This window comes from Anoplolepis gracilipes, chromosome 5 (genome assembly GCF_047496725.1).
Source record: "Anoplolepis gracilipes chromosome 5, ASM4749672v1, whole genome shotgun sequence".
In the NCBI taxonomy this organism is placed as follows: Eukaryota; Metazoa; Arthropoda; class Insecta; order Hymenoptera; family Formicidae; genus Anoplolepis; species Anoplolepis gracilipes.
The window spans coordinates 7,254,760-7,279,859 of NC_132974.1; the positions used below are offsets into that span (position 1 = coordinate 7,254,760).

General features: G+C 35.4%; 2 protein-coding genes across 5 annotated transcripts; one reads left to right on the forward strand and one right to left on the reverse strand.

Annotated features, from left to right (window-relative positions):
- Positions 1–57: 57 nt before the first annotated feature.
- On the forward strand, positions 58–9,370 carry LOC140666347 (UNC93-like protein MFSD11). Its single transcript, XM_072893458.1, has 2 exons — positions 58–444; positions 6,286–9,370. The coding sequence occupies exons 1-2, from the start codon at positions 58–60 to the stop codon at positions 7,576–7,578; spliced, it is 1,680 nt and encodes a 559-aa protein (XP_072749559.1). The 3' UTR covers positions 7,579–9,370.
- Positions 9,371–9,575: 205 nt separating this feature from the next.
- Dnah3 (dynein axonemal heavy chain 3) lies at positions 9,576–25,099 on the reverse strand. 4 transcript variants are annotated; one of them, XM_072893450.1, is made up of 15 exons: positions 25,075–25,099; positions 24,843–24,950; positions 23,876–24,419; positions 23,520–23,743; positions 23,101–23,370; positions 22,601–22,963; positions 22,296–22,506; positions 21,984–22,211; positions 17,915–21,739; positions 17,234–17,539; positions 11,974–17,016; positions 11,733–11,890; positions 11,191–11,396; positions 10,304–10,866; positions 9,576–10,132 (listed from the first exon to the last, which is right to left on the reverse strand). In XM_072893450.1, the coding sequence occupies exons 3-15, from the start codon at positions 24,401–24,403 to the stop codon at positions 9,836–9,838; spliced, it is 12,222 nt and encodes a 4,073-aa protein (XP_072749551.1). In that variant the 5' UTR covers positions 24,404–24,419; positions 24,843–24,950; positions 25,075–25,099; the 3' UTR covers positions 9,576–9,835. The 4 variants fall into 4 exon arrangements, with proteins under 4 accessions (XP_072749551.1, XP_072749552.1, XP_072749553.1 ...); XM_072893451.1 differs by lacking the exons at positions 23,101–23,370; positions 25,075–25,099 and having other exon boundaries at positions 23,876–24,949; XM_072893452.1 differs by lacking the exons at positions 23,876–24,419; positions 24,843–24,950; positions 25,075–25,099 and having other exon boundaries at positions 9,577–10,132; positions 23,542–23,869.
- Position 25,100: the final 1 nt, after the last annotated feature.

Here is a 25,100-nt window from a genome sequence, read left to right on the forward strand (position 1 = left end):
GCTCCCCTTTACCCTTGAGACTCGCCCAAGGATCGATCGCTCACTCGCGCGTATCGTATGCATCGCATCGATCGATGCAAGAATCGAGTGATCGATTGTTTAAAGGACGATATATCGATCGGTCTCTCGATCCATCACCAACTTCACGACTCGCCAAAATCTTTACACAGCAGCGCTATCGTTCGCTGCGTCGCGTGTTTTCACTTCTACAGCTACTATCCACGCGGTGATCATCTGTCAACGGCAGCGGAGTCGTCTGCGAGCAGCTTGATCCGAAACCGCGCGCGAAACGCGAACCGATACGACGATTACTTTTATTTTGTGCCAGATACGCGAAATAATCCCGCAACCATGGTCATGGATCGGCCGTTTTTCAACGTGTTAATCCTTAGCTTTGGTTTTATGCTGGTCTTCACGGCGTTTCAAACGATGGGCAATATAGAGGTGAGCGTCGCGAAACTGGTACTACATACATATGCTTATTATTATTTGTGTCGCACTTCCGCATTTCCCTATACGCACATTGCGCGCTTCAACCGTTGAAAGTTCACCGCGATACATATAGTTGTGTGTTGGGTGTGTGTTGAATAGAAAAATTAAATTTACGTCTAAATTAGTAAGGATAATAAAAAAAGGACACATTTTTATATAAATAAAAAAATTTTCAACATTTTTTTAAATAAGTGATTTTTATCAGATTATAACAAGTATAAGAAATATATATACTTACTATGTTACATCAGTAATAATTATTAGATAACAATATTCGCTTTTTTTCATATTTGCATATGATGTGTTTACTTTTGCTGACTTCGAAAATATTGTTAAAATAAAATTCAACAAAACTATCAGAATAAATTTAGTATTCGAGAAAAATAAATTTATAAAAAGTTTAACGGACTGATACACACATATATATAAAAATGTCTGTTTTTATTATATATTTTATTATCTAATGTATTCATGTTATATGTTCATTACGTTAGTCAGGAAATTATTATTGCATATTCAGATAATTATTTTTTAAGAATAAATAAAAAAAAAGAAAAAATTTTACACTTTACAATTTACACTTTTACAATTATTTATACAATTTAAGAAAAAAAAATAATAAGATAGTACATACATGGTAACAAACAATACATAATATAAACTCTAATTTTAATAAAGCATTTTTATAATCTGGAAGATAATCTGGGGGAAGACATTGTGTATGATTTATAACACAATCTTTTATTCTCCCTGACGTGTGTCACTGTCGAATTAATAGAACGATTGGATAATGTTTGGTGATCAGCATCATGATTTTAACACGTCGACGACAAGCGAAACTTCTATTTAGGTATTCAAGTGCGAGCAATTGGTCTGAATTATTTTCGCATTCTTTACATGTATTCACATTAATTTAAAATCGAAAACAAGTTTACGTAAATATATAAACATGATAAAGATTTAATTAAGAATGAACAAACAAGAAATTAATTTTGATAAAATTAATATTAACATTTGACTTTACAATTGACTGTATTATAACGCGATGAAACATTTGTATTGTTTTGTAAAATTAGAAAGTATAGATCGGGGACATTATGCTATTAGTCGCGGTTTAGAAAGTGCCATAAAAGGTATATACAACTAACTGGTCACGATCCAACTGGCGAGGCTGGAACGCCTCTAAATGATATAAAATTGTTTTATCGACTGCTTTTGATAGAATGCAACATTTAATTTGTGAAATACATATATCAAGTATGCTACAACCTGTTATAAATTTTTTTCCTCAAAGATGAAGAAATGTTTGGGTCAAGTCGTTGACACTTTTGTCTTTGAGGTCAATCTGTTATCAACATATGTATATCTTTTACTAGCATAATTTATTCGCTATATTTTGATAATAAGTAAAGAGAAAAATGATTGTTTTCTGCCGTATACTTTTTCTCATATTTAATAAATGTGAATCTGTCTATATGTACGTATTATTGTAGAGTTTCCTCTTTTTTTTCTTTGTCACATTCTCTGACTCAATGATATCAGCAGCTTAATATCAATACATAATTTTATTTTGATTATGCAAGATCGATTAGTGTCATGTTTTCAGAATATTGTGTAATATTTTTGTGAATAATCTTTTCAACTTTATACTTTATCTATTTGAAAGAAATTTATATGATACATATCAAGAGACTTACATAATGTATTCTGTGAATTATAATCTGTAAATACTCAAGTATTATGTACCGGCATATTGCTGGTAATATGTTAGTCATTACCAGCTGCACTATCTCTATATTTCATAAGTATCTTTGAATATGCGATATCTGCAAGTGATTTTTATATATAATAACGGGGCGTGAATAATTAATCGCCATAGTACAACGATCTTCGTTCACATGCAAATTCACAGATATTACATTCTATTAACTCGCGAAAATCATCGCATCATAGTAAGATATTTCAAAAGTGGTACACTGAGTTCAAAGATGATATTTTTTCACTTCTAAATTTGTTAAAAGTGTAAATAAAGAGGAATCATGATATTGTAATTGTGAAAGATTGAACGTTTTTGCATAATAAGAGAAATAATTATTCATGAAGATTTCTAAAATAATTAAATCATAAAATTTTCGAAACGAAATTGTATAAAGCGTAATCTTGTTAAAATAGATAAATAAATAAAATACTCTTTGAAATACTCGTATTGTAGAAAGTTTTTTTGTTAATTAACAGTAACTTAAATACTTTTATATCCCTGATTTAAAATCTCCCTAATATTCGGAAATTAAATTTCTTTAAATCTGTGTTTGCATAAATCCATTAATTTATTTGAAATAATTAATTTAAAATTATGACTTTATATGTAAATTTCAAATTTTTACAAATAATGAAACGTTTTTTTATATAACTTTGTACGACATATCTTTTTTGCATGACATTATTATTGCATCGATTTATGTAATTTATTTAATCGTGAAAGGCTTACCATATCACATGTTGATTAATCTTTTTCAAGAGTTAAGATATTAAATCTCTTTCTTATAAAGATGTTAAAGATACATGAATTCTTGATTATAATTTTACTAGTGATACCACCTTTTACAATGTATGTATATATCATTTAGTTGTAGCTTGTTTCATTTTCACATTCATTGATAATTAAATTGCATTTAGAAAAAATTTCAATTACTGATTGTCCTTCGCCTCATTATCTCGTATACATTAAATCAATATTTCCATTAAGCTAATTCGATGTTAATTGGCATTGCATTCCATCAGATCTATTCTAAACGTATCTGATTAAATTATGTAGTGTTTGATTAAGGAGAAAGAGAAGAATGAAAAGTGAAAGATTTCATATCTTCGGACCGTTGTTTTAGCTATTAAATTTTTTTTAAACTCAGAATGAATTGGATCTTCGTCAATTATATCGAAATATTAAAAATAGAACTGCGCTAATTTTATAGAAATGGTGAAGGAGAAAGTTTGTGAGTGTTCGATGTGAAATGAAATACATACTAGATGTGTTCGATAATTACATCCGCCAAAACCTGTCCGAACTGATGCAACCGGTTTTCAATTGAATTCGTGTACTCTTTCCCGTGGTGCAATTCACGAAAATCATAATTTTAAACACCTGGATTTTGTGCAAAGGTCGAGATAATGTTAGAAAGCTCCTCGATCCATTTCTCACATTTAAAAATAAATATTTAAGACAGAACGGTTTCTTGTTTCTCGGCTGATGCAATTATTCGAGGCACACGACAAGACAAAATCTCCTTTCACTTTTAGGCTGGATAGGACAACATGAAAGAGAAAGAGAGAGAGAGAGAGAGAGAGAGAGAGAGAGAGAGAGAGAGAGAGAGAGAGAGAGAGAGAAAGAGAGAGAGAGACAGACAAGATCATAATGTCAATTATCTATGTGTTGATATATTCAACAGCCACTGACTCATAGATAATTTATGACTAATATGTAACTGATATTTTTAATTAATTGATAAATATATTTATATACTTCTGTAAACAGATACTATTACCAATAATTATAATAGAGAATTTTAATTAAAATAGAACAGAAGCAAATGAGAACTCTTGAAATGTTTGCTATGCAAGATACGTTATTTCCGAAAGAGATAAAAGACGAAATAAAATGTTCGCAATAAAAAATATACAATAAGTGAAATTACAGTCACGTTTAAAATATATTTAGCTAATTAAATTTTGTTTTTGAAAAAAACTTTTCGAAAAATAAGTAAAAATTGTTTTAATATATGTATAACGCAAGTTATAATACATAATTATTAAATATAAAATATTTCAGATTTTTCACATTGTGCCAATATTTTCCTATCTATAAAGTTATAGCACGACCTCGTTTTAAAATTATTAATATAAAAGCAAAGTAAGCATCTATCTATAATCTTCCAATACCAGAACAGATTTTATCGAACATCCCTATCTTGATGATGTATACTTTGGACTCGAAGAATTGTAAAATGAGGTTGCGAAGATATTTATTAGAAAATATATCGTTACTTCATCGAAAACCCCGCTTATTTATCGCTTACGTCGTTATCTTGACGTAGAATATATTTACTTTCTATTACATAGAATAAACATACTTGATTGGTAACAAGCAATCAAGTTATAAAATAGAAATTTAAATATTCAGCATACATATTTTAATTTAAAAATAATTAAAGAACTTATTGTTAAACATTGATTTACTTGTATGTCTTTTGTCACATCATATATATTACATTATTAGAAATACGTTACAGAAAGAATATTTATAACAAAATTGCGAGAGAAAACATATCTTTTTTTTTATTTTCATTGATATCAAGGTTGAAATGTTTGCTATGCAAGATACGTTATTTCCGGAAGAGATAAGAGATGTTCGTAATAAAAAATATACAATAAGTGAAATTACAGTCGCGTTTAAAATATATTTAGCTAATTAAATTTTGTTTTTGAAAAAGACTTTTCGAAAAATAAGTAAAAGTTATCTTAATTTTTTAAAAATTTTATTTGTATACTTATGATCCATAATAATAGTACGTTTAATAAAGTTATCACTAACGCTACCTATACTGATATGATTATTGATTACTTTTTAATCAATTTTGAAAGCATAACGAGATTGATGTTGTTTTTGTGAAATAGTAGTTGGCGACATGTCTGAAAATAAGAATAACCTGCTATTTTCCTGTGAAAGTTAGCAATTATAAAACTATAACAACGTATTGCGTTCGACTAATCTAATTTTAATGAGTAAAATCGTGAATAATATAAACATATTATATGCTTTTTAAATGTTGATCAAATAATTTATAATTAGATCCTTGATTTTTTTAATTATCACAATATGTACTATAGTTACATTATATAGATAAATCTGATTTACGCTTTTTATTTAATTTTTAATGTATCCATGTTTTTCTCGTTGTGTGAAATCGTTATATTTATACAAATTATTTGAGTAATATATTTTTAGTTTGATAAATTGTCTATCTTAAACATTATATATAATTTAAAAAATTAAGTAACGGCATTTATTTCTAAAGCATTAGGTATTCTGAAGTTATTATAAGTCCTTGGCTGAGATATAAATATATTGTCCTGTTTTCATTAGTAAATGCAGAAAACCAGTTTCAAGTTTAAAAAAAGATACCGGAACCAGAATGATTCAATGTGCATTTTAATGTTTTGTCTTTCTTATTATCTTATTATTTTTCGAATTCCTATCTTATTTGATCACTTTTCATTTATTATAGGGATAGAGTTTATCTAGAAAAATATTTATTTCTTGTTTGAAATATATTTCTTTTGTCATTTTTTAATAATTGCGAAAATATAAAAAAGTAATTATATCAATTTTATTTTAATAAAATTCTTAATTAAGAGAGATCTTTAAGTGTGTAAAAATTTTCATATTTTTACAGAAAGAGTATTAATATTAAATATTAAAGATTAAAAGAAGAGAAAAAATATAAATGTTCGCTGAAAAAATTTAATTCCAAAATTAATACAACAATTAGGTATACGAAGTATATCTTTAAAAATAAATCTTTTAAAAGGAATATCCTGTAAAGATATAAAACAGTTGCTCTTTCTATGACATATTACGACAATTATCAAGTGACATTTCTAACAATAAGTCAGTGGATATAAGTCATTAGTGCAAGAGAGCAGGTCCACAATAGTCTACACAATGGCTGCAAACATCATATCATATGAAAAAAGATATCCATGTGTTGACATTTTTACATCAATCTTCTTTGTCCATAGAAAACTGTTCTGACCAGTATTCACGGGGAGGATAACAACTTCAATGCTGATGCTTACATCAGCTTAGCAATAATCTATGGTGTATTCGCAACCTGCAACTGGTTGGCGCCGTCGTATATCTCGGTAACGGGTCCGCGGGTGGCGATACTCACCGGCTCCTGCTGCTACGCTCTGTTCATCGGCGCGTTCTTCTTCCCGCACGAGGCATTGCTGTACGCTATGTCAGCCGTTCTCGGAGTAGGAGCCGCCCTTATATGGACCGGTCACGGACAATACCTGACGGAGAATAGCGACAACGACACCATGTCTCGGAACGCTGGTATATTCTGGGCGATCTTCCAGACATCGCAGTTCGCCGGCAATCTATTTGTCTACTTCATGTTTAAATCACCCACCATTAATCGTGGACAACGGACGATTGTTTTCGGCGTGCTGACCAGTCTTGCGGTGGTCGGTACCATAGTGCTGGCAACTTTGCACAGATCACCGCAAAGACTATCACTGGGCGAAGCTGAAGGAGTATCCAGTGCCGACAAGGAGTTGCGACTGCCAGAACCGATACGCAAGAAACCTCTAGAGGCTGCATGGTGTGCCTTTATAGACGCAGTCAAACTGTTCGTCACGCCAAACATGCTGCTGCTGTCGTTCACGTTCGTTTACACGGGTCTTGAGCTTACCTTCTATTCTGGCGTATACTCGAGCAGCATCGGTTTCACTAAAGCTATGGGCGATGATCGTAAAAGGTTTGTAGGACTATCCGGTATCTTTATCGGACTCGGCGAGGTCATAGGCGGTGCCATCTTCGGCATTTTCGCGACCAAGATATTCCGTAATCGCGGTGGCTGGCCAGTCGTGCTTACTGGCTTCTTTATGCATCTCTTCGCTTTCATCAGCATCTTCCTGAATCTGCCAAACGACGCACCATTCACAGATACGGACAACGTGGGTTTCATTACAACTTCGCCGATCCTCGCGATGGCAGGCAGTCTCACCCTTGGCTTCGGCGATGCCTGCTTCAACACACAAGTCTATTCGTTGCTGGGTATTCTATTCGTCAAGGAGAGTGCACCGGCCTTCGCTCTTTTTAAATTCTGTCAATCGGTCGCAGCGGCCATTAGTTTTTCATACAGTACCACTGCCGGACTGCACATACAACTTCTGGTGCTACTTGTGACTATATTTTTTGGTACAGCGGCTTTTTGTTATGTCGAATATAGAGCCAAAAAATCGAGGAATGATATTCCTCAAGAAATCGATCCGGCGTTAGTCGACATCACGAACGGTGAAGATTGATAAGTCTAGTTAAATGCATTTTTTAAGATATAAAAAAGATGTAACAAGATCGAATGTAAATGATCACAGGAAAGATCTTGGAAGACAAGTGCTGAACAGCGTTCAAAAAGTCGCATTGATTGTTAAAACGAGTAGTTTGTAATAAACTCAAATATTAAGAGAAATTATTTTAATATTTCAATTGACTAGATAAGATTTGTAAATTTGTTACATATGCCTGATATTATGATATCTGATTTATTAGACTCTTTACAATATTGTACTGTAAATACTGAAGTTTAAGATGTTGACTGTGAAAGGATTACAAGTTGACGTAATTCTTGTTTTTCGAAATATGGTATTGCAAAAAGTCTATTGTATATAGTTACATCTGTAAGAATCATGTGATCAATTATCAGTTTCATTGTTATACATCGTGGTCTTCCAATTTATATTTCTCAACTTCTACTGTTGGAGTACTTGTGTGAGTATTTTAAATTTCTCCTTTAAAACGATATATATACACAAGTTTGTATGTGTATGTGCATATGTATCTATTTGTTAGAACCATATTTTCATTACAAAATATTACATTACTGGCGGAGAATTGAAAAATATTGTTTTAAAAGTATCGATTTATTAGTTTATTTTATTTCAGGTGTATTGTTATAGAATTTAAGATTTATATAATAATTTCATCATTCTTATGCATAAATTTGAAGGCTGTGTGTCTTTTATATTTCGTCAAGACTTTTTTATGAGATAAGTTTTGTTTAATTGTAAAGTCAAGTTTGTATACGTGCATATATGTGTGTGTGTGTGTGTGTGTTTTGTTAATAGCAATTCTTGCATCATTCTTGTAATGTACTACGATTTGACGTTGTGACTAACTAGTCTGTAACACGAGTCTGCTATAAGATTCGCGTTTAACTAGTCCGATATGTGACATTTACAACTCGAAACTCGATTAAACTATCTAGGATCAGACATAAGAATCGTTCTTTGTTAATCGATGTTCGTAACAAATGTCGCGACAAACATATAGATTAATTCCAGAATATATTAAAAGTTCAAAAGACACTTTTAGACAATTTCTTGACAAATCTATAAAGAGAATTAAAAACAGTAAAATGGAAAAATTTTTAATAGAAAATACAGAAAGTTCAATTAGAATCTTTAATTGATTCAAATAAAAATTGCACTAAACTAAAAATAAAATATAAATAAAATGCCAAATAGTATAAATTCGTTATTAAAATTTTGAGATGATAAAAATTTTACAAAAATTTTTGACATTCTTTATAAGCCAATATTTAATACGGATCTATCATTTTTTATGTTTAATTTTAATTAATCATGTATGTGTCAGATCAATGTTGTGCATTTAGGACAATAATTTACAACTAAAAATACAGTCAATGATGATCGACTATTCTCATAGCAATCAAAATTTTACTAAAGATATTTGATATTGAAAAATATGTATATGAGACAATGTAATACTTTTAGAAGAGAATATTCTTTTAAGTAGTATAGAAGTACTTTTAGAAGAATATTCAAATGCATTTTTGCAGTCTTTATAAAGGGGACTCACAATCGCATTTCATTTCGTCTCTCTCCTATGACATTCTCTAATATATGCAATTGATACAGAATTTTACAATACACAGAATATTCCTTTTTGTATAAAAAAAACTTGTTTCGTTCCGTGAACACGTACCTGATAAAGAATGCTATATATATATATATATTAGGATCATTTAAAATTCCGATTAAATATGTGAATAAATGAGAATGTGATCATTATTGTTTTTATCAAATAATCTATAAATAAAGAAATATATATATATATGTATATTTTTTTATGAAATATATATGTATGTATGAGTTTTATCATAATACAATGTATATATAAGATTGATGAATACTATTAATAATAATATGCAATTGTTGCTAATTATATTTATAATATTGTATAGATATATATATTTTCTTTTAATGATTCTTTCCAAGATTTTCTTGTAAAAAGAGAATATCCCAAAATGCTCCTTTCCTTATAAATATTAAATATATTATATAATAGCTTAAAAGCAATACATCTGCATTTAACATATAAAAGATTGTAAAATTGTCACAAACTTTGATTTCTATATTTCTATGTAATTAATTCTCCATTAATTAAATTCTTCATTAGTTGTTAAATATATTGTCATTTAAAATGACACAATGTGAATTGTATGTGTAATTCTTATGTTAATAATTTACAGACCTATCATTTTTAATCATCAAGTTGACAAAGAGCAGCTACACCTCTGATAATCCAATGTGATTCATCGATATTCGTTGGAATCAAGATATACAGTATAAAATTGGAAGAATGTCCAGTAGTAGCCAATACACCACGTCTAGCACTCGTTTTATATACTGGACAATAATAGACATCTTTTATATCGAATTTAATTTTTATACCTGGTTTTAACCATATAATCGGTAACACATCGAACATTATTTTAGGTTTAGATTCATCTAGCAGTTTTGTCTCTCTGTTCCATCGAGCTCCTTCCAAGAAAAGACCCTGAAAAAAAAACCGTAATTAAAAAAAATTGATAATAAAAAATCTAATATAAACGAAGATGCGTCATCGCTGCAAAATAATATAAAAACTTCAATTTAGATTTTAATTTTAAAATTAGATTTTCATTAAAAAATTTTTATTTATTTTATATGTTAGCGAAATTTTACGTACGATGATGTAAACTCCAGAAGAAGGTGCAGTGTCGACGCTCGACTCGTACGAGGTGATCTCGAATTCGAAATCCAAATGATCGATCGGTATCTTATGCTTGCGAGCGTAATTTTGTAGCACCGCTGTCAAAAATGACTGCGTGAAAAAGAAACCGGATATCCAAAACACGTTTGGTGCATCGTGGTCGATCCAATTTTGTAAAAATTGCAATCTCGCCAACAGATCATTCACGTAGCTACCAAGTGGCTTCAAGCAAGGATATGATTTTCTGTCCCAAGCAAGCGGTACTTTACCGATGCTCATGCTAACGTAAACTTCCTCTAATTCCGGTGACATTAGCACTTGTCCTTTGATAGCCTTTCGCACATTACTCAACGTCTCCTTGATGACATTGGTAAGCTCGTTGAATTTAACAAGTTCTTGACACAACACCGTGTTCATGCTATTCATATAAAGTACTGGATACTTCTTTGACGCGGATTCAATATTGAATTGCGGTCGCATCTTTGATAGAATCTCACCGGCTAGACCGAAAACCACTTCATCCATGTCTCTCTCGACACCTGATAAAAAAATAATAAAAATTTTTATTCTAGAATATATGAAAGAATAAATGTAATCATGTATTATGTGAAAGTTATATCGCCTTAATTTTATATATATGATACAGAAAGATTGCAATAATATTTGAAATAAAATGTTCCTATACAATGCTTCTATAGAGATGATTATAGATATTAATGCTGTATAGAGCAAATAATAGAGTATATATTGAAAGCTATGTAAAAACTGTATGTAATAATAAGCACGACGTATAATATTAAAATTAGAAAAAAATCTCAATAATTAGAAAAACTAAAATAAATATACATATATCATTTACTCGCCTACTCCGCTAATTTGTGGTTGAGTTAAAAGCGTGCCGGCCAACAGTTGTCTTGCTTCTCGATTGTCCTTCGCTATGTCTGCATTCTCGTGCAAACCAAAGACTTCCGGCATCTGATTAATAGGTAAACTGCGAATGTATTTCAGACATTCTTCGTAATCGGTATCTTCCGGCATATGATAAATTCCGCTCGGAGAAAAGAAATATCTGCATAAAATCATAAAAAATAGAAATTATATAGAATATGAAAATAGCTTCAAAAAATTCATTAGTATATTATTTACAAAAAATGTTGTCAGTTTTCTCGTAATATATAATTGGTTATCTTTCTTATAATTTTTGTTATTTTTAACGTTAAATACTTTGATCTATTTTTAAAATTTTATTAAGATAAATCTCTTGAAATTAAATAAAGAAGAGAGTTTTCTTTCTTGTTTATTTTTATTCAAACTATATTTTTCATGAAAAAATCAATTTGAAATTGCGCAAAGAATACATTTTTAGATTTTTTAAATTTTGTATAATGTTAAAAACAAGTATTACCGTCTCTTTATGATAACATCAGGATTGTAAAAAATCTTCAATAACGAATTCAGTAGGCGTCTATCTTTATCATCAGTCACCCTGCCTCCATAGTTGCATTCTCCCGTCAGATAAATGAGTGCATCGAATGGCACTTCATCGTAATCATTTAAAAATAGCTAAATGAACAAGATAGTAAATTATATAATCATTTAATTTTATAATATTTATAAAATTAATAAAAAAAACAACTGGCACGTACTTGCAATTGTAGAATACTGATACGTAAATCGGACTCGTTAAATTCGTAAGGTATGTTCCAGCCGAGTGGGCCAAAATTCCGTCTTTCCTGAATCACCGCGTGGAAGAAGCACAGAGAGAATAGCAATCTTCTCCATTCTACCACCTTTGTACATTCGCGGAAGAATTTAGGATCCGATATAGGATCGTTGAGGTAACTCCGTAGTAGATTGCTTTTCAGCCCTTTCGGCGGTTCGTTCGTCATCTTCACGCCGTTTTGCAGTATAGATACCGGGAATCCTTTTGACGGATAACTAGTCAGCCATATCCGAAAATCGTGATGCGTGTTTTCGGGCACGATGACCTCGTCGCATATCCGATCAAGTTCCTTCATCCATGAGATAGCGAGATGGCAGTTTTGCAAAATAACCCACTCGCCACTTTTAATACCTCTCTCAATCATGCTGATCGCGATGGGGCCTTGACCTTGACCTAGCGATATCGTCATGAGATTCTTTTTCGAGATTCCACGATCTTCGGCGAACTTTATCAGACCAGCCATCGGATCCGAACCAGGTGATAGCACAAAGATAAGAGGCGTGACGTTGCTCGAGTCGTCGTACGAGCTCTGGAGATCGAACGGCGGTGATTCCATGAACGGAGCGCCCATATGATGAATGACGAACGCTTGAACAGCGGCGGCTAGCTTGTCTGTTCTCACGCATCTCAGGATCACGAGTTTCCTCAAGCCCTCGGTTTCATGCTGAAAAGGTGGCGGAAACGGATGTTCTTGCGGGTTGGACAGATCGTAATATATTTTCCACTGTGATATGTTGGATTGAAAGGACTCTCTCAATTTTTCGAGACCCGGTAGAAGGCTAGCTCTCACGACTTCGGACCAGGATTTATCGGATAACCATGAGGAGTCGGGGTTGGGATAAGGATTGTCGAGAGCCACTCCGCCCGTCAATAAAAACACCCAGAGATCTTCCTCCAGTTTGTGAGCGGCACGTAGCAGACTGGTGCAAAGGACAAAAGAAAATATCAACTTATCCTTTTCAAACAGAGATCGACATACATTTCTATAAATGCTTGCAGTGAAGTATGAATTGAGACTGTTCATTCGCGTGTCCAGATCATCCGATTGCTCGCTATTGGCTATTGCCGTGACGTAGAGATGCAGAAACCACGGTAGTGAGTACTGGTACATAGGATCGATATTAGCCAATTCAGAGATGCAGAAAAAGAGAACTGCTCCGTGTTTCGAGACCGGCTGATAGCCATTGCGAGCTTTATCTATTTCAGCTGATGTCTTCACCGCGACTTCCTGCTTTGCCTGAATATCTTCTGACAGTACTTTCGAAGTCGAGAGTATCTTAATAGCGGTCTCGTCTTCAAGTATGTTGCCTTCCGATGTCGTGAGAACCTCCAAAATCTTGTCCTCGATCTCCTTCAAGATTTTCCTGTTGTTCGCACCTTCTACTATTAATTGATTTTTCTTCTCCTCTAAAGTCGGTAGTTCCTTGGCTACGACAATACCCAATAATTGATCCTGAAGACCTTGAGGTGTAATCATAAAATTCAATAGAGTTACTTTTACCGCGATCTCAGGCAAATAATGCGGATTTCGAAGGCGTGTGGTGATGTAAAATCGAAAGTTTGGATTATACTCCAGTACGGTCTCACCGAACTTTATATATAACACTCCGCGCTGCTTGTATACATTCTTCAGTAATACAGGTTCCAAAATCGCATCTATTTCTTCTAGAATATTCTCCAACAGTACTGGAGTTCCTAATTGAATGGCAGTCTCCATCACTCTCACATAGTTGGGATCTGTAAGTTTGATCACAACAAGTTTGTTTGCTTTTTCCATGTTTTTTATCCACTTATTCGCCTGATTTTGTGGATCGATCATGAGTGGCCAGCGATCGGCGTGCTTCACGATTATTCCATTTTCTACAGAGAAGTTGTCAGCCGGTAGTCCATGAATAGCCCAGCCTCTAATTTCTATCGGTTCACCTAATATATCAATCAGATTGAACTTTTCGCCACACGGTATAGCTGCTTTCATGCAAGAAGCATGCCACTGACTGATCAATTTGTTCCTATATTCCACTGTGAATGCTCCTAGATAAGCCACTATCCCAGATGATAATAGAACGTCCCCAATTACATTACCTAAGCTAGCGCCCAGTTTATTAGCGGTTTCACTCCATCTATTTTTTTCGCCACTCAGACCGCTCAATAACTTCTCCGCCCTCTCCAATTTCTGTCTACAATAATCGATTTGATCTTCAAGCTTCTTCTTCTCGCGCATACATTCGGCGAACTCATCGTTCAGAGACTGCAGCTTCTGTGTTACTTCTTGCAGTAAAGCTCTCTTTTCGTTGAGCATTTCCATCTGCGCGGCCAGTGCGGCTTCAGCTTCTGCCAGCATCGCCTTTTTTGGTGCCACGACTTTAATTACACGATCGTACACTTCCATGGCACGTACCCACTTGCAGAGACCCTCGCAGGCGGTAGAGACTTTCTTAATCGCTTCCGGCTGGAAACTTCGATCATTTATAAACTTTTCGCGAATGCGCTTCATGTACGCGGGCGGTATATTATCCTTATCAAAGTTTTTCAGATTTTCCAAAAATTTCATGTCGCCCAACAGCTTGATCGACGCGGGCCAGTAGTCATCTATCATCTGTCCGGTAGTCGGATCCTGAACTCGATCTGGCTTTACGCCTTTCAGCACACAGACTGCTTCCATTACCAATCTAACACCAGCTGGCGGACTCTTCATTGCTTTCACAATCGTGATATCTGCTGGCTTGAGGGTATCTAGTGCCGCCAGAGCAGCTTCTAGTGCTGGAGTAGCTTCCGCCAGATCACTCTCGCAATCGTCTTTGATAGCCTGTGCCGCTGCTGCCGCTTCGTTCGCTAAGGCCTCATCGGCCGCTACAATTTCCTTCTTCGCTTCCACGTTGACAGTATCCTGTTCGATTCGGATCATCAGTTTGTCACTCAATTGTGACTGCGCCAATAACTTGGGCTGCAATTGTTGTAGTTCGTCTTGCATGATTGCCACCTGTCCGGCGGCAAAGTCCAGCTTCTCTAGACCGGTCTCATAACGATTCTGTTGGATGGTGATCTGCTCGATTTTTTGTCCATACAATCTATACAGGGATTTAATTAATTGCAGGAAACTCGTGGGTGTCACATAATATCGTCTGCTGTACGTCAAGTAGTAATCCTCGCTTGTTATGGAAACGCTTGTATGGAATTGTTTGCAAATTTGCACGCACTTCTCTCGCAGTTCCGGACTGATATCTAGATCCCTCAATGACATCCTGGCTACTCTCTCGAGGGCGTCTTCTGGCCACAATGTAAACCAATCGATGGTGCAGCAATTGATGAGCGACGGAAACATCCTGAGACGATTTCGAAATGCATCGCCTATCGGCGACATTGTCAAAATTATATGAAGATTTTTCTTGATTCTCTCAATGAAAAGATTATAGAGCGCCATTGGTGTCGTTTCCACTTTTTTACCGCCACTCACTTCTCGCGCCACGGTCGTCATTTTCTCCAGTATCTCCGCCTTTTCTTCTACCGCGTACAAGTTAGGCACGTCTGCAGTGTTCAAGATCATATTGATATCCTCGATAAAGGATTCGTCCTTGATTTGATGATCGCCGAAGATAAAAACAGTAGGTTTGCCATCACAGCCGACGCGCAGTAACAAGTATTTCAAGTCCTCCCGCCATTCAGGTATTTCATAGGTCTTCGTAATTTCGATTTGTTGTATCAGATATTCACACATGCTAGTCGCTAATCTAGCACAAGAATTGCGACCGGAACCGCCCACTCCAACGAGCAAGGCATGACCGTTATCCTGTAGCAGCACACGAGATATGCGAGAGACGTGTTCGATGGCATATCGAAACAGCACCAGATTCATTGGCGTTTGTGAAACCGCATTATATTCAGCCAGATAGTAATCCATCTTTTCCTGGAGATCTTCCAGATCCGTTACCTCATCATATATTTTCGGCTCAGCATCGGGTTCAATGTAATTACCGAAGAAAAGATTGCGAATGTGAGAAATTGTGATCATCTTCTCGCCCGGTTTCAGCAAACTGGCGAGCACCTTGTCCAACGGCTGGCGCAATTTATCGTAACATGTGTATCGCACTATGTTAAATAACGTTTCACGATCGGTGTCATCTATCAGTCTGTCATGAAAAACTCGGTATACTTCATGAATCCACAATCTGATGAGTTTGTCGGGATCTTTCATTCTAGCAGCCGGCACGAGAAGCACACCACTAATAACCCGACTAAAGTCACGCAAGTTGAACTTGTAGTGACTTTTCGATGGTATCGGCAAAAAGTTTTTGATAGCCGCAAGAAATACATCCATGGTTCCGTTGACCACCATTTTGCCTAGCCGTGAAACCTCTGCGACAAAGCCTTTTGCGAAGTGCCAGTCGAGAATCGACGAGAAGATCTTGGTCATCGTGGCTTCCTCGAAGGAATCGATGCCGATCACGTGCATGTGACGAGTGAATCTCGGCGTTACGATGTTCGAGCCACCTCCAGGTGGTATCATAGCCGCAATCAACAAGATATCCACTAGATACAGAATCGAGGTATCCTTTGGATCGAACCAGTAGCCATGATCTATCCATTGACGAAGCAATTCTATTGGCGGTTGAGCGCCGTAAATTTCAATTTGCGGCATGCTGAGATCATCTACAAATAACACGCACTTTTTTCCCATGGCGGGACCATAGACTCCTTTTCTTCTTCTATCCAACTTTGACATAACTATTTCTTGTGTCAACGGTGCAGTGGTACGAGCACTGAAATTTATAATGTTCTCCAGAAATTTCTCCCGAGATAACGACATAAGGTAATTTAGTACGATAGCGGATTTGCCAGTGCCCGTTGGACCCACAAACAAAATCGGAATTGATCTATGCATAAAGTGTTTGATGAAGAAATGTTGAATGGATGTCTCGGTTGTTTGGATGATCAACTCACTGGCCTTCGCTGTTGCTGATAAAGGGGCCTGAAAGGTATATTTAAAATGTTAGTTTTTTATGTCTTGTTTTTTCTATGAATTTTTAATATAAGTTTGTTTAATTTAAAACTCAATTTTTATTATTTCCTTTGATATTTTTATTATATAAAAAGATCTAAAAATTATTAAACATAAAAGTTGTTAGAAACTTTTCTTTTCAAATTTCTTCTTTGCTTATTTAATATACACGGTTGTTTCTTTATACCTGTTGCGTAGTATCCATCCAAGATATCCAGCAGCCATTGTTCCTTTTATCATAAATCCAATCGTACACCGTACCTTTATCGGGAAAAATTTGTTGTTTTGTCAGCTTGAACACCTTCGGCTTAGGATACTCGTCGACGTTACCGAGTAACAATTTTCGCAAATACACGTCGAAGATTTTTCTGCTGTCACTTATTAATGTTGAACACATGCCCCAAACTATGCTAAAGAGTAACACGCACTGAAGCCATACTGTGCTCACTTGCGTTTCTTCTGCTAACATCATACTGAATACTCTTGTAAAAGACTGTCACATAACAAAAATATATTAAGATACATGAAAAATTATATATATTATTTAAAATTATTGTATATTAGAAAAGATATATTATAGCATGTTATGTACGAAATGTTTTTTGTTTCTTTTTTTCTATTAGTCTGGCTTTAAGTAAAACAATTTTACAGAATGAACATTAAAAAAAACTTGTTATGATAATTCTATTAATTAATAACAAATTAACAGTGAATTTTTCTACAAATTAGTATTGAACTTTTTGGAAACTATATACGCATAATTTTGTTTTTAATTTTATCTGACAAACTTTTCACAGCTTTTGACGTTATAATTATATAATATGATGAATTAAACATGTATAAATTTTTTAACATCAATATTACTTACCAAAAACATATGTATCTCCGATATATCGATGAAAGTGTTACAATTATATTTAATAAATTGTATTATTGGCTCGGTCAACCATTCAATCAGTTCGATAATGAGTTCGTACTGTTCAAACAATAATTTCTCCTTGAGATGTTTTTTGTAGGATTCGAGGATAGGTGGCCAGCCCAATTGAGAAGGTTCCATGTAAATCATGCCGCATCTACTGACGGTGGCTGGCGAAGCGTGCTCGAGATCGGCTGGCTCGAACATCATGCTCATTTTAGGGGACATCTGTATAATTTCGCCGGACATTAAGCAAAGCTTTTTATTGTCGTCCAACACGGTGTTCATGCTCTCTATCCAGATCGCATCCACCGGACCGTCAAACACGATCCATTTGCGTTCCAGTGAGAAAGACTGCGCGTATTCGCGAAACGTATTGGCCAGTACGCCGTCCTTCCACTCATGTGACAACGGATCAAAGCTACCGTATAGTTGGTCCAGCGTGATAGCCTTAGGATTGATCACTCGATAAATCGTACGGTTTTCCCGCATCGTGGCTTTTCGTATACCCGACAGATCACCTAGGGCATCGACTAACGTTTGATAAGCCTGAGTCTTTCCACTTAAAGCCAAGCCGACAATCATCAGACCGTGTCGTACGAGTATCATTTCGTAGATCTGCACGATCTTCTCCAAGTACCAATCGGTAGCCTGCAGATTTCTTTTCGCCAGATTCACCTTTAGCATATCTATCAATTCGCCACGTTCCGGTTGAGGCAGTTGCACGTCCGGAAAGAGATCTGTGTAAATGCCGTTGAAGAGAGAAACGTCCTGAGACAAAAATTTAGGCAGGTTGACATCCACAATGGCGCGGAGGACTAGGACGGACTCGTTACGTTTCGGATATTTGAGTTTCAGATTACCGGCCGCTATCAACACGGTCTTGACAGCTCGCATACCATAATCGTAGTGATTTTGTGAACTCAATTGCTCGGAGCACAATTTGTAGGTATGAACTATTTTCTCCGCAAGATTTTTGGCATCCGTGAAGCCGTACGAGTACAAAGTGATTTCACCAATCATGGCATAGTCTGGCACCATCATTGCCACCGTTCGAAACAGGGCTTTCAGATTGTCCGGCAGTTCCTGTCGACCGGCATAGCCTGGATTCATCGTTATGATAACGTTGCAAGTGGGATTCAGTTTCAACTCGGTGCCCTCGAACACAAACTTATCCAATTTCATACTTATGGCCATCTGTATTGATAATATCTGTTGCGCGATCACAGATAGCACTTCCAGGTCGATCCTGTTAAACTCGTCGAAGCACGCCCAAGCTCCAGATTGTGCGATACCCTTAAAAAACTTGCCCATCGCTTTGAAATCCAATCCCTCGGAACAATTGAACACGACGCATTGCTTAGCCACAGCTTTGGCGAGATCTTTGGCTGTTTCCGTTTTGCCAGTGCCGGCAGGTCCTTCTGGTGAACCGCCAAGATTCAGCTTCAATGCACCCATCAGAGTCCTATAGCATCGATCAGTCAACGGCGTGATTACCAATCTGGATGTATTTCCGAGATACTCGAAAGCATACAAGATGTTAGTCGTAATCATAGAGACAGTAATACAGTCGTCTAGCCAATAATAGCGTAGCTGTACTATCCAATTAAAATCCAACGGATTGTCTACTTTCTTGTCGATCAGCAACTTAACTACGTCTCGAGCATGCACATCTATTACTATTAGAGCGTTCAATGTTATCCTGGCACCGGGTTCCAATTTACCACGTACAAGCGCTACGATATCTTCTATCTGATCGGTGCATTTATGTAAGTAAGACGCCGTGGAGCGATCCTCGAAAGATTCGTACACCTCGCTGGTCCAGTGTATCTGACTACTGCAAATGACAATTTGACCGGGCCATGAAAGCACCCATTCCTCGCGCATGGCTTCGAAATAAGCAATTATACTCTCCTCAGCGATATCACGCATTGAGGCTACCATGAGTTCTTCTACTTGGCATAGCCACCTTTCAACCATACCTTTCGCATCAGCAGGATAAATCTTACCACTCAGAGGCACGTACTCTTCTTCAGCTGACAGCATACCAATAATCTCCTCTTCTTTGGTGAAGCGAAGCTTATTGATACCTTCAAAGCACTTTCGTAGATGAGGTTGTACTCGCTGCGGATCTTTAGTCTCGGATAGAATTTCTAGAAGCTCGTCATTCGACAAGAAAAAGAATCGCGGGAAGAATAGACGCTTCTTCTCCAAGTACTCGTTCAGACCTTTCTGTATCTCCTCGAGCAGCAAATTGCAGAGCTTGAATTCTTGCAACATGTTCGGCATCGCGGTGGCATCGATCACTCGTTTATTTTCTGAGACGTACAACATGATGTTGCGCCAGATTTTGTCGATTCTACGGAAGTTTCTCGACTCGGTTGGCATCTGACGCATGATATCCTCACTGCTGAATATCGGTTCTAAATACATCCACGTGGATTGACAAAGCAGCCACTGATCGATGATGTCTTGCATCATTATCAGTTTTTCTTCCCACTGTTGCATTTCCTCCTCAAACGCCTTCACGAAAGGTGAACCGCGCATGGTTTGCGCTTTGAGTATATGATCATCCAATAACATCTGTATGTCGTCCACAGCGGTTAGTATGGCTACGCCGGTCTCACGATAAAGAGTTAACTCGAAATACACTTCTTGCCATTCGTCCTTCATTTTTTGCAGATTTCGTTGCAGAGTGTATTCCTTTGTGGCTGCTGAAGCTATCTCTTCCAATTTGGCAATGTAAGCGGGTAGACCGTATTCTATCATCTCCGCGAGACTACTGATATCCGTTGGTATTATCGTCACTTCGACAATTTTACTGATTATTTCCCAATGTCGGGCTTGCAGACCCGGCGTGCAAATAATTTGCAACACTGGGATAAATTGTCGGAATTTCTCCACTTTACCGCGTACCATTTCGGCAACGCGCCTCGCGCCCGGCACCTCTGTAAGCACGCGCGACAATTTATACAGAGTTCGCCATGTATTTTCGGTCTCCTCGCGTACTTGCTCGGCGTCTAAACCTATGAACGGACCGTACAACCATTTATCGTAGTTTCGATGGAAATCTAGAGCAGTGTGCCACAGCTTGTCGAAGGTATCCACCGTACTAGACATGATCGGCAACTCCATGTATGGGCTCAGCTCCATGTCAAGCAATCCCTCTTCTTCATTGATCTCTTCGGCTTCTTTACGTATCTCCGCCATGGTTGTAGAGATATGTTCGATCTCTTCCACGGCCTGTTCCATTTCCTCCATCGTAAGAACCGGTGGATCTTTACGTTTGAACTGCTCGATCGCCAATTGCATCGTAATTATCTTTTTCTCGAAGGTATCTCGTCTCGTACGAAGTAGCATTTCCAAGAAATCTTTTCTCATGGTTAATCTCTTGCTTGCCAGTTCCATTACAATCTCCATTTCCTTCGGCCAAGTAATGGTGCGTGAATTTAAGTGAATGTCTTCGTCTGAAAGTGGCTGGTGATCGAAGAGGAATAACGTTAATTCGATCGAACGGGCTAATCGTCTTTTCAGATTAAACATCGTTGTATCACGACTCTCGCACAGATAATTGTACAGTTCGACCACTTGCTGCGTTGTTTCTGGCATCTTCGAGATATTCTCTGCTATCTCGTCAAAGGTTGAACACAATTCGCGATTGTTGATTCGTAACTCATCCGCGAAGAAATTGCATATTCTACTTCGAAGCGTGTACAGAATTTCTTTCATTGTATCGTTCACGGCATTGCAATCGATCTCGATCATGTTGAGTGGAATCTATTATAAAAAAAATTTAAATTACATTATTATTAATCTCTGAAAAGAAATTAGGGAAAAAAAGAGATATGGCATTATAATCTTTTTCTTCTTTTAAAAAGTTATTTACTGATTTCAAATACTATTAACTATATTAAATAATAAAACGATTAAAAAAAATTACTGTATAACTAAAAAATTAAGTTTTTAGTTGTATGAGAAATTATTTTTTTTTTCGCAAAAAAATTCAAAATTGTAAACTTACTTTACATCGAAACATAGAAATCTTTTTTCGCAGATTGTCATATGCTTTTATCTGTTGCTCGAAATCTCGCAACAATGGTACAGGCTCAAGCTTAAAAAAACGATCCAATTTTTGTTCAGCTATTCCGCTCGTAATATACAGCAAGTTCTCATAGCATTTGAGATAATTATCGGGACCAGTTATATGCTTAATGATCACGTCTAATACATCGCTGATGAGGTTCAATACCTGTAGTAACGAGCAGATGTGCGATTAACATTCATCAACTGTTTACACACGACTCGAGAGTTTTGTATTAAATACGATAATTACCGTATCTTCAAAGCGAAAGATAGGAAATAAATAATTTTTTTGTTTTAATTCTGGAAACAGAATGGTTTCAATCTTAGGTATTGTAGCAGCCACCTTAATGATTTTATCGAAACATCGCGAGATAGTAGTATGTAATTCCAGGATACTCGGCCTGCAGTGCAGATTCGTCGTGTAGAGTTCTGGTTCCACTTTCACTGTTATGAAAGGAGTTCTACAATGTAATTTTTACTGTATTTGAATTCATTAATAAATTGACAATAGGTATTTCACTTCTGTATGTCAGAAAAAAAATCATCGATTCTTACTCGAGAAACATAAGCTCTTTGTAATCTCCTTCGAACGCATTGCCAGCTTTATACCGTACGAAAAAGTCTCTAACGTCTTCCAGCGTTTTTGTTATCATAATCCGTAATTGCTTTGATAATAGAGAATTGACGCTGCGAAAATATTTCTCGATCATCGCGGTGGACGCATCCGGTCGCATTTCGAAGTATTGTGACCAAACGTATTTCTTTTCGAGGAAGATTTCTGCTACGTCGGCCAGCCATGCTTTAACGAGAACATCGGTGGCAGCGGTGCATAGGGCATTCAATTTTGGTTCGATTTCCGCAGCCGCAACGGGAAATGTGCCAAAATCTTGCATACGAATGATTCTCATTTGACGATATCTAAAATAAAACATTTGTTTTTTCAGTAAGAAAAATATTTTATTTATATTTTTAATTAATTATAAATGTTTCTTTAAAATTGATGAAAAAAATATGAAATTCTTTTTTTTTCAGCTTTTTTTATCGCATGATCTTACTTTGAAAACCATAGATCGCGGATGTCCCTTAATATCTCATTTCCGATAAAAAGACAGTGTCGCATTGAATGACTTGCTGTGATTTTGGATTGATGCCAAGGAACAGGTGAGCGAATGCACAAAATGGGAAATTCGACAGGTAAGGTTTCAATAGATAAACGTTTCCGTTCATCTGAATCCATTAAAATATAATCCACTATCGCGCTACGAAGACTTTGCTTATAATCATTAATTATTTCCGGTTCCAAATCTTTCATTATCTTGTCAAAACTGGAAAATGTACGTTTTTATTTAATAAAATCATCCCATGAATTTATCGCAATTGTTAAAATGCGTAATACATTTTAAAAATAATATAAACTATTTTATAGAATATTGATGGTAGGTTCTTTGTTATTTAAATATGATAAGAAACATACTCTTCACGTTCTTGCAATTTACCAATGATACGTCTCTTTGCTGCGTCAATATTAACATAATCGTATGGTTGTAAATGATGATCGCTTATGCAGTAATCTCTGAGATAAACCACTTTAGCAATATCTTCAGCTGTAGCTCTTTGTTCCTTATCAATTACTGCTGTCAATTCAGTCAATTGTTCTTCGACGGATTTCGGAATCTCTGCCTCCACATAAGGTACAATCTACAATGTAATGCTATTTCTGCTATATATTTGTCAGATCAATTAGAAAAGAGATTCGTATATTTTTTCAAAGTACATATTTGTGAATTTACAAAAAAAAAAAAATAAATAAAATAAAATTTCTTATTATACCTCTCGATCTAATTTTCTTTTCGTTATCCTCCTCTCATGTATGGATAATTCTTTCTTCTTCAAAGCTTGCACCTTGCGACTCTTTTTCCGTAACCACGTGCCATTTGCTAAATCTCTCAAACTAATTATATTTTCAGGCAGAGAATAGCGCTTTTTCTCTGTCGCAGCAGCGACTCTTCGTTGAACTTCTTTATTATGTCGTTCTATAAGAATGCGAGGCGGAGTCGCAAGTATTTTGTCAGTACTGAACAGATACCTTGGTGCAGGTTTGATTTCACGTTTTGTCAAGGTTTTGACTCGATGATGATATGTGCTGGGTGTAAAGATACTGCCTATACTATCGGTAGGTTTCACGTAACTGTGCCAGTGTTTGTATGGGACAGTTTTCGTCCATGAAGACTCTTGTATTAATTTTGGCTTCTTCACGAATTGCAATGCTTTCGATGTTTCTGATGATGAATCTGCATGTCGTGCTATCATTGGATTTACCTTATCTAAGGTTTCACACATTTCCTGTTCTTCAGCCATATCTTTGTCATTCAAACTAACGTATTAAAAATACAAAGTTATGAATAAAAAGCAACAAGCAGTTTCTCTGATCATTAACAAGTATTGTAAATAATGTCTTGTATTTTTATCTCATACATGTTATTGTCCGATACTTCTTACTTTTAAAAAATGTATAAAACTAAATTTTCGGACTAAGAATGTATCTATATCTCTCAATGTGCAATTAATAAATCTAAAAACTGTCAAATAACATAACTCACACCTAATACATTACACGTATTTATATTACGTTACTATGACGACGGCGCGGGAATTATTGGAAGAGATATAAAACTCTAGTTTTATAAATATTCTGTATATGTCATAATAAAATATAAAATATTTGTTAAAATATGTATACAGAGTATATACTTTTTCGCCTCTATTTTAAAAAATATATCGTTACACGAATACTTACACGTTTTTATATTATCTTTTTTATATAAAAATTCTTATATTAAATTTTTATATTATTTCTTACATTAAAAATATATTCTTATTTTATCACACGCATAAATGGCACAATCTGAAACGTTCAAATTTATAAAAGCAATAATATTTAGCAATATTAATTATATTTTAAATATCTATAAGCATAAATGTAACTATAAGAAAATATTCTATCGATTTCTAATGCTTTAATAACTTACCACCATATATTGTCAATTATTACATA